The following is a 13,345-nucleotide window of genomic DNA, read 5'->3' as shown; positions in this document are numbered from 1 at the left end:
TCTTGTTTGAATGGTTCTTGTTATCCAACCTGTCATTTTTCCTGTACTGTTCTTTAAAAGTAAGGTCTTCCTAATGTGATTATTTTCAGATATTTTACTTTGCTTTTTTTCTGTTCTACTGTGCAATTTTGCTATTTTGTATGTAGTCTTTTTTCCATACTACAGGAGCTGGCACTTATCTTCATTAATTTGTTTTTTCTGTGGACTCTTGAAAGACCTGACTTACATTTGCGTGGAAGTTTATCATGACCTCTATATTGTCTACTCTTGCAACCACAGTACCTTGAGGGACTGACCTTTTTCACAGTTCATATCCAGATTTTACTTTGTCGACTGTTACACACTAGGTTCTGTTCCTTAGGAAATTAAAGATCCACCTTTCTATTTCTCCAGTAATTCCTACTGAGCACATTTTACGTGCAAATGACACTATTTCTCAAAAGCGTTTGCAAAATCTGTTTCTATATTACATCAGCTTTTGCCCCTCTTCCATGGCTGCTAAGGCCATGTCCTAGTAGTTTAGCAATTGAGAGGGGGCAGAAGCGCCCTGTTCTACACCCATGTTGTCCAGGGTTATGTTGATGCTGTGATTCTGTAGTTATTGCCAACATTGGCATAGTTATTGCCAATTTCTTCATGTTTTGTGATCTTACAGATAATTACAGTCAAAGTATGATAGAAATTTTTGTATGAGAATTATGTGGACATGGGTGCATAATGTTTATCAATATAGATGGAAAAATAACAATTCCAGGTCTTGTTAACGTCCACAATGAGCACCTGTTACATCTAACTTCATGGTGGGCATGAAATTAAAATTTCAATTTTTTTCTTCTAATGTTAAAAATGCATGCAATGGTCAAGTGAAAATTCACGCAAAAATCATGTAGCTTACTTTGGCTGTGGTGAAGAATGGATATCTTGTGATGATGTTACCAATTCACAAGCGTTAATGGACAAGATGCCCCAAGGAGGTTGCTTGGCTCAGGCATATGGCGGGAGCTGCCTCAAATATATGTATACCAATTTATTTCAGTGTCACTTTTTTTTTGGGGGGGGGGGGGGGGATAAGTCTAGAGTGAAAATCGCTGCAGACGAAGAAAAGTGACACTGAGAATCCCAAACCACACCCAAGCAGCAACTGGGGTTTCTATAACCAGCAAGCTGACACACAGATTGATTGGAAGCTCAAACCAGCCAGTTGTCAAGATTGGCCAAGACATGAACCCCCAAGAGACATAGCAGTCACAACCTCCGTCGCTAACATGGTAAAAATCGATGTAGCCAGATTCAAGATGAAGGGCAGAACCTTGAAACAGAAAGCTTGAAGCCCCACAAGTAAGTCTAACCAGCCCCAGAACCTTGGGTGAACGTGAATGTGCCAGTAAGCATTCTAGGTCAGAGACACCATCCAGGAATCCATATGCAACACCAGGCAAAGCTGAGCTAAAGTGATCATGAAGAAGAATGGACAGAGATTGAAGATGTTCAGTTTTGAGAGGTCGAGAATGTATCATATTATACCTCCTACTATATATATTGCATGAAAATCTATACCCCCCCCTAAAAAAAATAATTTGTAAACAAAATGTAAGGAAAAGGAGAAAAAGTGTACATTTTCTAGTTTAGTGTACAGTTAGGATGGAGCCACCTGGTTCCATCCTAACTGTATCAATAATTATGTATCATCAACAAATTATACATAGTTATTGCCAACTCATACTAAAGGATTGAGGGCTTTCATGTTCAACCTCAGAAGTGTTTTATGTTCGCTGCTTCAATATACAGTAGTTTATACAATGTGTGGAATAACTCGATACATACACAATTGAGAAAAACAGTGAATACTGCATATAGGCCTACAATGTAACATGTACACCTATATTGCACAAAAATCTATTACTGGCACAGTTTAAAGGAACTTTCTTGCTAACCCACTTCATGGCAGTTATTCTGTTTGGGAATGCTGTCCAGAAATAGATTCAAACACTGGTGGAAAACACCAAATTGTGAACGGGTAAACGACAGCTTCATTGCAGAGTAAACAATTACAAAATGATACATAATGTTTTCATGGGTCTAGGTTAACCCTATTGTATCCATATAGACATATTATACCATACACTATTTATATCAGTTGTACAAAACTGAGTGATAATACCTAAAATCAGCACCTGACAATAACCACACTGACACAGACAGAGATAATAGTTTTTTTAACTCTTCTACTGATCATAGCAACCAGGATCATTTGATTGGTGGTGTATATATCCAACCTGTCCTCTTAAAAAGAACGTCGCTTTTGGCCGTTTGCCCGTATGGCCGAATTTGGACGTAATTTGAAATTGAAAAAAAAATTAAAATAAATGTGGGATTTTTTTTTTCACCAACAGTAAGTTAAGGGTCCTCTGATAGGTTAGGTGGGCAGGAAATTCTCATAAAGTTTCAAAACGTTATGAAAAACGTTAATGTAAAGTGTCCTCTCATAACGTCTGCGCGTAGGCGGGACGACTCAAATAGAAAACGGAACAGAACGTCACTTTTGTGAGTCGATTTCATTTCAAATTACGTCCAAATTTGGCCATATCGCGCATACCAGCCAAAAGTGACGTTCTTTTTAGGAGGACGGGTTGATATATCAGCCAGAAAAGTACTATTTAGATCCCACGTAAGTTTTAAAACTCCCACGTGTATATGGGACTTGCATCTGTTTCGTCAGGCCTCCAGTAAACAGATGTCCTCTTGGAAAAAACCATGGGCACCTCTATGAGACGTGAGGGCCTCAGTACTAACACAGAAGATATGAGTGGTGCATGAAGCAGCCACTCACAGTACCACCATGAGGCTCTAGGCCACACCATCATATACAGATGATGTAATACACAAGAAACTACAAGTTAACAATGAGAGTGTCAAAGGAAATACAGACAGTGATAAAGAATGTGTACCAATTTCAGATGTTCCCAGCACGAGTTGTATCCCACCACCACAAGCACACAGCTGCAGTTTGGAGTCTGTATATCATGTTCCCTTGAAAAATTAACATATGAAAATTGATTTATTTTCAGGATTTATCGATTCTAATAATAATAGTACATGTAATAGTAGTGCTCTGGCACACGCTAGCGGTATGCGTAGTGATACTGGGCAACACTATGCTTGGACAACTGGTTCCAATATGATCATACTAACCAGAACTGCTTAGTAGATCATAATAGTGCATAAACATGTAGACAGTTATATATAACATGTGTATACAGGATATAATATGGTGCACATCAGGACACAAATATATTTATGCATACTGTACAGACATTCCACACACAGTTAAATTTGCTATTGACAGCACAGTAGATAACTGCACTGAAAAAAAATATAGAATAACATAAAAAACCAATACAGTACTCTGTATATCAAGTGTGACAAACTCCTTAACCCCCCCCCCCAAGAGTGACCTAGCCTAGAATGATTCGTGATAAGAGATCAAGATTTTTATGCCGTCACCGTAAATTCATTGCTTCACTACAGCCAAATAGAATTAGAAATTTTATTTAACTTTTCATGCAAGCAGGAAAAGCTTTTTAACAATACAGTACAAGAAGTAAAATTAATATTTTGCATTTTTATTCATGCTTGACCAAATGCAAATGTTAAAGGTTACAGTCCACATTATTTCTACACACAACCAGATCATTATCAGAGATATCCTAATCAAAAACACCAAAATAATCAACATATACTGTGACAATAGAATAGCCATAACAGAAGTAACTGCGTCTCCATTGCGCAGAAGATACTCTCCCCACGCTTTACGAGCGATTTGGCCAGGATTCATATCCTATCTGGGGAGGATCGACTAGGTGCTAATCCTTAACTATAGGCCTCTGTTTACCCAGCAGTTAGTGGGGTACCTGGTTGTTAAATGATTTGGCGACGCGAATTCCAGGGAAAAATTCAGATTAAGTAATGCTTGAAATGCTACATGTGATAGTAGCTTTACAAGAATGAAAAATCTCTTTGTACTCACCTAAGTTGTGCTTATGGGGGTTGAGCTCTGGCTCTTTGGGCCCGCTCCTTATCAATCAATCAACCGATTCCCCCCCCCCACCCCAGGAAGCAGCCCGTAGCAACGGTCTAACTCCCAGGTGCCTATTTACTGCTAGGTCGAACATGTGAATTGTTCGACCTTAACTTACTGTTTTGGGGAAAAAAAAAATCCCAAATTTATTTTCCATTTTTTTTTCATTTTCAAATTACATCTATTTTCAGCCATACGGGCAAACAGCCAAATTCGACGTAATTTGTAAGAGGACAGGTTGAATATTCATCATCTACATAAATGATCTAACTAACAGGAGGAATACAAAATTACATGAACATGTTTGCAGATGATGCTAAGATACCGGGGTAGATAGGAGACCTGGACATTTGTCATTCCCTTCAAATTGATCTAGATAAATGCCATGTTATGGAATGTGGAATCGGAGAAAATAGACCACACACAACTTACTAATTATGTGGAAAGGAATTAAAAAACTCTAACAAAGAACGAGATCTAGCGATGATTTTGGATAGTATCCTGTCACCAGAGGAACACATAAAGAACATTGTACAGAGAGCTTATGCATTGCTTTCCAACTTCAGAATCATTTCTAATTGCATGGATGATGAAATACCGAAGAAACTGTTCATGACTTTTGAGAGACCAAAATTGGAATATGTAGCAGTTATATGGTGCATATATCTCAAGAAGCACATCAAAAAAAGGTACAAAGGCATGCTACAAAATGGCTTCCAAAACTGAAAAACAAGAATTACGAAGAGAGGCTAGAGGCATTAAATATGCCAAAACTTGAAAATAGAAGAAGAGAGACGTGATATGATCACCACTTACAAAATAATAACAGGTATCGACCAAATTGACATAGGAATTTCTAAAACCAGCAACTTCAAGAACAAGAGGACACAAATTCATACTAAGGAAACTAAAGTGCTAAAAAGATATTAGAAAGTTTTCTTTTGCAAACAGTGGTAGACGGCTGGAACAAGTTAAGTAAGAAGGTGGTAGCGGCCAAAATCGTCCGTAATTTCAAAGCGTTATACAACAAAGAGTACAGTACTGGGAAGACAGGACACCATGAACGCAACTCTCATCCTGTAACTACACTTAGGTACATTACATTTGAAATGGCTGCACTTTGATGGCTTATATGAATGTAAAGACTTTAAAAACATACTATTGATGATACTACGGTGAAAAAATCTTAAGCCAAATAAGACATAAATCTAAGGAATGTACATTATCCTTAACATAATCTTGAGATCCTGTATATAAAGCCTAAATAGAAAAATGACTAGTGCAGAATCTTCCTAGAGCAGCCATGTGAATCCAGACTACTGTGGAGCTTCACATAATGTCAGGATACAAGTGAATAAACGGTGCATCTAGACTTAATCCTTACCGAGATATCACTCAAGGTCTGCTCCCTTTCCCTAACGAAGGGTTAGAGTAGTTCTAAAAATCTGCCAGAAATTAGTTACAGTATATGGTCACGTTACAAAAAGATCCTTTAATTCCATCATAAATTCAAATTCAAAAGCTAATACTCATCAATGTTTGTACATTTTTAGTTGGGAGACTTTACAAAAAATTACAGTACAGTACTGTACAGTACATATATTTTACCCACATGTCATTATAAGAGCATAACATTTAATTAGAATTATACAGAGTATAATCTAGATTTAAATTTAGAAACTACATTTATCAAAGTTTAAAAAAGAAAAGAATTACAGTTGTGAGTGAAGAAAACAGCATTTACAGTCATAGTTTCAAGACAATACATAATGGTATTCATCAGATATCAAAAAATTCTATGAAAACACAAAAGGTATCCCCTACCGAGGATACATAATAGCATTACCATTATTCATCCCATCATCACTTTTGCTTCCATCTTTGGCTTTACTAATTAGATTGACATTTTGTTAAGCATAACAGTGGTTTATATTTCACCAGTTTTAGGTACAATACTGCACTTCTACTCTCAGCCTAACCTAGAACCGGGTTTCCCAGGTATTACTGATCAGCCAGGCTATTGTTATTTGCAGTCCAAATCAACAAAGCCATAAATCAAGGCCTGGTTCATCAGGCTTTTGTATGTACAATAATTGTTTACTATTCACTATGTACAATATGAGCATTCCTCTCATACTTGGAGAAGCTGAATATCATATACTCACCAGAGCTGATCTATAGGGCCGTGTTCTGTCTGTTGGAAGTGGTTTGTTTACATTTCGTTGCTTTTCATGGGTTGGCTCATGAGCAGGAGAAACCTCTGCTTCATTCACCCTCTTGCTCAGTAATGCCTGGATACGTAACTCTGCTATTTCATCGTCGCTGTCACCACCATGGCTGTCATCATCACGTTCCTCCTGACAGTAGTAAGTTAAGACTATGTTGAAATCTAATATACAAATACTGCTACATTCATACGGCTTAACACGAGGGCAAGACTGTAAAGATGTACTAATCAGTATTCATCTTATCAAGTCATAAAATGTATCAGTCAAGAGACATGACAATAATGACTAAAGATAAAATAATACTCTTTGAGGTTTGGATTGCTAATAGTCTAAAAACCTGCCTCCCTCTATTAATGTTTTATTAGTTTTCCTAAAGAAAATACAGTACTGACTAAAATAAATATAAACTTGAAGTACATACAGTGCACACTATGACTATTTAAAATTGATAACAGCATTAAAACAATTCAAATTTTCACATGTAAAATATATATATATATATATACAACAAATTTAAGTTATTCATGCTACAGTAAATGTCTAAGGTACATTTTTTACTGCACTGCAATTGCTATACCATCTTAACACACAAAACGTAAACACGTCTGAGTATTTGTCCTAATATCACATGACTACCCGATTGTCGATACATTTTTGCACTTCAAAAAGACAATTATTGGGCCAAATGCCTGAATTCAAATTTATATTTTATTATTTATTTGTTCTGAGATCTGGGTGCATGGCACCCAGTTACTTTATCTGTGTAAAAAGTAACAATGCTGAATGTCATTATAAGTACAGTACTGTATGTTATCTTCAAGGTATTCTGCACAGAAACAGTGTGATGTGCACTATAGGGTAGTCACTAATTCATTAGTATCCAAACATTTAAATTATTAGTGATCAAAATGGATTTTAAAATATTGTAATATCTTTATGGAAACATTAACCTTATATCTTACAAAATATATACTGTATATATATTTTTATAAACTGACACCTGTCATGTTGATAGATGTAATGCTTATTTAGATATTATAACATATGTTGGTTTCTAGGTACACATAAGGAATTGTGCTATACAGTATACAGTACCTGGAAACCCTGGTGTTAAGGGCATGGGCATAAAGCACCACCTAGGCCATGTGTTAGGAACCCTGGCACCGTTACTCATACGGTGAAACACATCACCCCCTTTATAAATTCACTGTGTTGGGGGACAGGAAGCCAGAGTGTATTCACACACATTAGGCTTTTTATTGAGGTCCTTCCCCGCAGGGTCGAATTACTGACCCCGCCCAGGATGCAACCCTACAACAAGCTGACTAACTCCTGAGTACCTACATGCTAAGTGAACAGAGGCATAGCAACCCTACAACAAGCTGACTAACTCCTGAGTACCTACATGCTAAGTGAACAGAGGCATTAGGTGAAAGGAAATGTGGCCAACCATTTCGAGTTCACCTGGGACTCGAACCCGGAATTCTCAATTGTGCGTCGAGAATTAACCCAATAATGACATTTCTTCAACATAATCATGTATATTATTGTTTATATTATACCCCCTTGTTTCAATACAATTAGGCAATACTCCCATCACACACATGGTTTCCAGACACAGGCATCACAGTGTCTAGACACTGAAACCAGGTACTCCAGTGTTCAGTCCCCCGTTTCTTGACAATCAGTACAGTATTACAATTTATTATTTCTGAACAGATAGCAAGGTGTCAGTAATCTTTTAGTGATATTTTGATATACAGTAATATCGTTTGATTAATTTTTTATTCCACCCCTCTAGAGTGGAGTGCACAAATACTGTACTAACAATGGCTTCTTCAAAGCCCAGTGGGGCTAGTGAAATCTGAAATGTGAGTTGAGAATGGTGTCACATTCATGAAAAATTCATTGGGGTTGTCAATCTTAATTGTTTAATGGTTCACTTAAAAATGAGTTGTAATGTGTTTCAGTATTTCACTCATTTCTTTTTTATCATTAATGAATGTTTCATCATTATTATCATAAGTCACTACTTTCCGGACACTTAAGAACCTTATCGATATTCTTTGTGGCCTATAAAATAGTCTTCTTAGGTTTATTACAAGGTTTATGCTATGAACTGGAAAAAGCGGCACATTTTTTCCTATAACATTCCAAAAGTGGAAACTTTATGCACACTACCCACATTGATAACAAATGAGAGCATCCAAAGAATTGACACAAAAATAAAAACCTCAGTTAACCAAGTGGTGATCACAAGGTGGCAAGACATATCTCCCATTTAAGTGAGAATTTACCCATATAACCTGAATATTATGGACAGCACTGTGATTCCCTTTATTTAAAAGCAGATAAAGTTTAATCACGACTGTTAATATTTGGCGACTTCAATTTCAAATCAAACTTAAAAAGAAAACTTCAATTTAAGGTGTGAAAAACTAAACCAGTTCCAAGGTGTGTTTGTGCAGAATGAAGTTTTCTGAGAACTAGGCACAATATGAATTTCAGACAATAACAGTACGTGGAGCAGTCTTGAGACGAAGTAGACAATTATTTCAAGGATCCAAGTAAAAGCAAAGCAGTTGGGCCAGATGAAGTTTCACCTTGGGTTCTTCCACCATTCTTCCACCGTGTAGGAAGAATGTACATCTGAGCTGAGCACTTCACTTCAATTGATTTTTCAGGCATCTTTGTGTACAAGAGTCTTGGCAGATTTATGGACAAGGCAAGAATAGTTCCAATCTACAAAAATGGTAGCAGAGATGACCCACTTAATAATAGGCCTTTTATCACCTACGTGTGGTAGTCAAAACACTAGAAAAAAATAGTAAAAACCAAATGGGTTAGAGCTGGAGAGAAATTATACACCATAATAACAGACTGATTTTTTAACAAGAAAATCCTGAGTAACAAATTTACTTTGTTTCTACGATAGAGCCACAGATTTTACAGGAAAGAGATGATTGGGTTGACTACACCTATGTGGACCTAAAAAAAAGCCTTTTGACAGTGTCTCATAAGAAGTTGTTCTGGAAACTGGAACATACCCGAGGTGTGACCTACCTTGCATTGATTCCGGGGTTCAAGGTCCTCGGGGTAAGATCTTTGACTAGGCCTCCTGGTTGATGATCTGGTCAGTCAGGCTGTTGAATCAAGCTGCTCAGAGCCTGGCACATGACTCTCAACCTGATTGATCAGGTATCCTTTGGATGTGTTTATAGAGTTCTCTCTTGAACACTGAAAGGAGTCGGCCAGTTATGCCCGGGCAACATGTGTAGTGGAAGCATGTTGAGCAATCTCGGGCTTCTGATGTCGAGCTCTCTCTCAGAGTACCTATTGCACCTCTGGTTTTCAACAGGGGTGTTCTGTACATCCTACCATGCCTTCTGGTCTCATGTGACGTTATTTCTGTGTGCAGATTTGGAACGAGCCCCTCTAATATTTTCCATGTGTAAATTATTATGTACAATACATATATCCCTTACCTGAACTCTAGAGCACACAGATTTAGACATTTTAATTGGTACCAATGATTTAGATGTTCTATTGACTGAATTCTAGCAGTGCAGGTCCTCTGCATGCTCTCTAGATCAGCAATTTCTCCAAATTTCAAAGGGGCTGTTATTGTGTAACAATATTCCACTCTGGAAAGCACTAGCGTCTTGAAAAGTATCACCATTGGTATGGCATTTCGTGCAGTTGTGACAACTACTTTATTGCGTTCTTCAAAGATAAGGTCTCCAAAATGATTATGCCTAAATCCTTTACATTGCTTTTACGTTCTATGGCATGATTTGATTGTCTTTTTTCATAGTTTTCGGTTTTATATTTTCACGTTTTTCCATAGCACAGGAGCTGGAAACTTATCTTCATTAAATACCATATTATTTTCTGTGGCTCACTGAAAGAGTTAATTTACATTAGATTGGAGGTTTACTGTGTCCTCTATGTTTCTCATAAAATCCTAATGTCATCTGCAAAGGATGATACGGTACTACAATTTGTCCTTGTCTATGTCCAATATGAGAATGAGAGAGAGTACTGGAGCAAGCACAGTATCCTGGGGGACTGAGCTCTTCACGGTTGATGGTCCAGATTTAACTTTGTTGACTGCTATATTACACTCTGGGTTCTGTTAGTTTGGAAATTGTAGATCCATCTTTGTATTGTTTCAGTAATTCCTTTAGAACGCATTTTGTATGAAATAACACCATTGTCACATTTGTCAAAAGACTTTTGTGAAAGCTGTGTATATTATGTCAGCATTTTATTTGGCTTCCATAGCATCTAAGGCCATGTCATAGTGGTCCAGCAATAGTGATAAGCAAGAGTGCCTTGTTCTGAAACCATGTTCTCGAGGGTGTAGATGCTGTGATTCCATGTGTTTCGTGATCTTACTGTTTACCACTCTTTCAAAGATTTTGTGTGATTGACCTATAGGTTTATGCCTTTGTTTTATTATGCCATCCTTTATTGAGTGGTGCTATCTCTACTGTTTTTAGTATGGCAGTATCTAAGCCGTCCCCAAATTTGTTTAGGGGTTTCAGGTAAATCATTTCAGATTCCTCTCTATTTTGATGGACTTTTGCTCTCATTGCCCTTTCTGGATTTATATGATTCTCGTAACTTTATTTCAATAGTTTCTATTTCTCTACACAGTATAGCCATCTTTGTCGTTCTTGAGATAGGGTGGGGCATTCAAGTTGTTCCGCACTTCGTTTCCTTCATCTATAGAGGAGGAACATCGTTCTCGTTCAACTCTGCATCTTTTCCTCTTTTTTTCTTAGAAGTATGTGGCTTGAACACATTTTTAGTGGTACTGAGCATCTCTCAAAGCACTGGTTTAGGTTTGCATTTTCTAGCTGTCTACCTGTGACAAGGAGACGCCTGACATGAATGAAACCTTTTCTGACAAAAACGAGGGCAGTGATCAGGGAAAATGTATCATACTGGAAAATGTTACTAGTGGAATACCATGGGTTCAGTTCTAATACCAGTAATGTTCATTGTTTACATGAATGATCATCTAGAAGGAATACAAAATTATATGAACATGTTTCCTGAGGATGACAAGCTACTATGGAAGATAAGAAACTTAGACAATTGTCATGCCCTTCAAGATGACATAGACAAAAGTGTATGGAGCAACACTTGGCAGATGGAATTTAATGTGAATAAATTATATTAATTAATTAAATTAATTAGAATATGTATAAATGAGAAAATAGGCGCGCACAGCCTACAAATGTGAAAAGGCTTTTAAAGAACTCTGATAAAGAAATCTAAGAGTGGTTCAAGAAATAAAACTGTCACCCAAGGACCACAAAGAGCCCATGATATAGTTTTCAACTTCAGAATTGCTTTTAAATACATGTTTGGCAAAACATTATAGAAATTGTTCATATTCCTTGGGAGACCAAAACTGGAATATGCAGTCATTTGATGGTGCCTGCATCTCAAGAAGAGCATCAATCAAGAGCATCAATTACCAGTCCCCATGACGAAGTGGTAACACACTCGCTTGGCGTTTCGAAGCACTTTGACCTGGGGTTCGTATTGTATCCTGGCTGGGGAGGATTCATTTGGTACCAATTCTTAACTGTAGCCTCTGTTCACCCAGCAGTGAATAGGTATCTAGTTGTTAAACGATTTGGCGGGTCGTATTCCATGGAAAATTAGGATTAAGGATTTGCCCGAAATGTTATGCGTGCTTGTGGCTGTATAAGAATGTAAGAACTGTTGTACTCTATATATAAATAAAAACAAAATAAAATAAACTTGAATAGGTGCAAAGTCACAACTAAATGGCTCTAGAAGTGACAAACGAGCTGCAAGACAGGCTAGAGGCGTTAAATACACCAAAGCTAAAAACAGAAGAAAAAGAGGCAGTATGATTACTGCATATAAATAAGTAACAGAACAAAACAAAACTGACAATTCTTGCAATCTGCAATTTCAAGAACAAGAATTCAAAGATTCAAGGAAACAAAGATGCCAAAAATACCTTGATACTGTGCATTAGGCATAGTTTAAAATATAGAAATCATCATATTTGGCAAGTTTAATTTGACTTTTAAAATGGAAGATGGGAAATACTAGTACTGTCCTGGTGGCAGTCTCTCTTGGGAAGTAGTATAAATCTGCCTTTAGGACTCGAAGTCTTTCGCCTCTCAAGAACTATAAAATTCAGGAATTCCTCCACAGTGCTCATACTATTCATACATGCCACACTACTTTGCATATTAATTTAATTAGAGTCTTGGGGTACAATTGGGTTTGTTCTCAACACAATCAAGGATCCCGGATTTGTTACCAGATGGGGACAAAAATTATTAGACATGTTTCCTTTCACCTAATACCTCTGTTCTCCTAGCAGTAAATAGGTACCTGGGAGTTAGGCAACTGTTGTAAAGCTGCATCATGTTGAGAGTCAGTAGTTTGACCTTGGAGGGACCGTGATACAAGCCTTATGTATATATTTATGTATACATGTTTGTATGTGTAATTTCATAAATGTAATTACAAGATGGGAGCTATGCTCATGGTGTCCCATCTTCTCAGTACTTGCCATATGTTCCTTTAAACCTACTGACAGTTTTGGCCTCTACTGCGTTCTCACTAAACTTGTTCCAACTGTCACCTTCAACTATACTATACATACACTATACACACTGGACTACACTACTACATTTTAGGCACAATACATATGAACTTAAAACATTTTTGAACTCCATGTGTAGTAACACACAGTGTAGCGGGCAATAGGATGCAACAGAGGAATTAAGGTCTGGTAGAATGGGATGATCATATTCCTAGATTGTCTGAACAAATTGTATCCAGTACAAATTGTTCAGTGGCATGTGCAAATGTTTGATTATGTTAGCATTATTCATCCAAACTGTTGTCGAGGCCAAGCATCAAGATGCAGGTATCATGATCCATATACCGGTAATAAAAGTGCAAACTATTTTGCAATTCTTAAAAACTTTATTTTATTACACACTTATACTGTATACTGAATGACATATTATTCTGCAAA

The 13,345-nt window shown here is 37.1% G+C and overlaps 1 protein-coding gene across 2 annotated transcripts in view; it reads right to left on the bottom strand.

The window, feature by feature from the left end:
• LOC123774610 (serine/arginine repetitive matrix protein 2) overlaps positions 1-13,345 on the bottom strand; it is a 62,958-nt gene that overhangs the window by 34,385 nt on the left and 15,228 nt on the right. The window contains exon 2 of one of the 2 annotated variants that reach the window (XM_045769071.2): positions 6,244-6,435. The exons of the other annotated variant lie outside the window; for it this stretch is intronic. Within the exon in view, the coding sequence (XP_045625027.1) occupies positions 6,244-6,435 (192 nt within the window). The remainder of the gene's footprint in view (positions 1-6,243; positions 6,436-13,345) is intronic. 2 annotated transcript variants of the gene reach the window in all.

Source organism: Procambarus clarkii, chromosome 10 (genome assembly GCF_040958095.1).
Source record: "Procambarus clarkii isolate CNS0578487 chromosome 10, FALCON_Pclarkii_2.0, whole genome shotgun sequence".
Lineage (NCBI taxonomy): Eukaryota > Metazoa > Arthropoda > Malacostraca > Decapoda > Cambaridae > Procambarus > Procambarus clarkii.
Note: the sequence above shows the minus strand (reverse complement) of the source record. Positions and strands in the feature narration are given on the sequence as shown.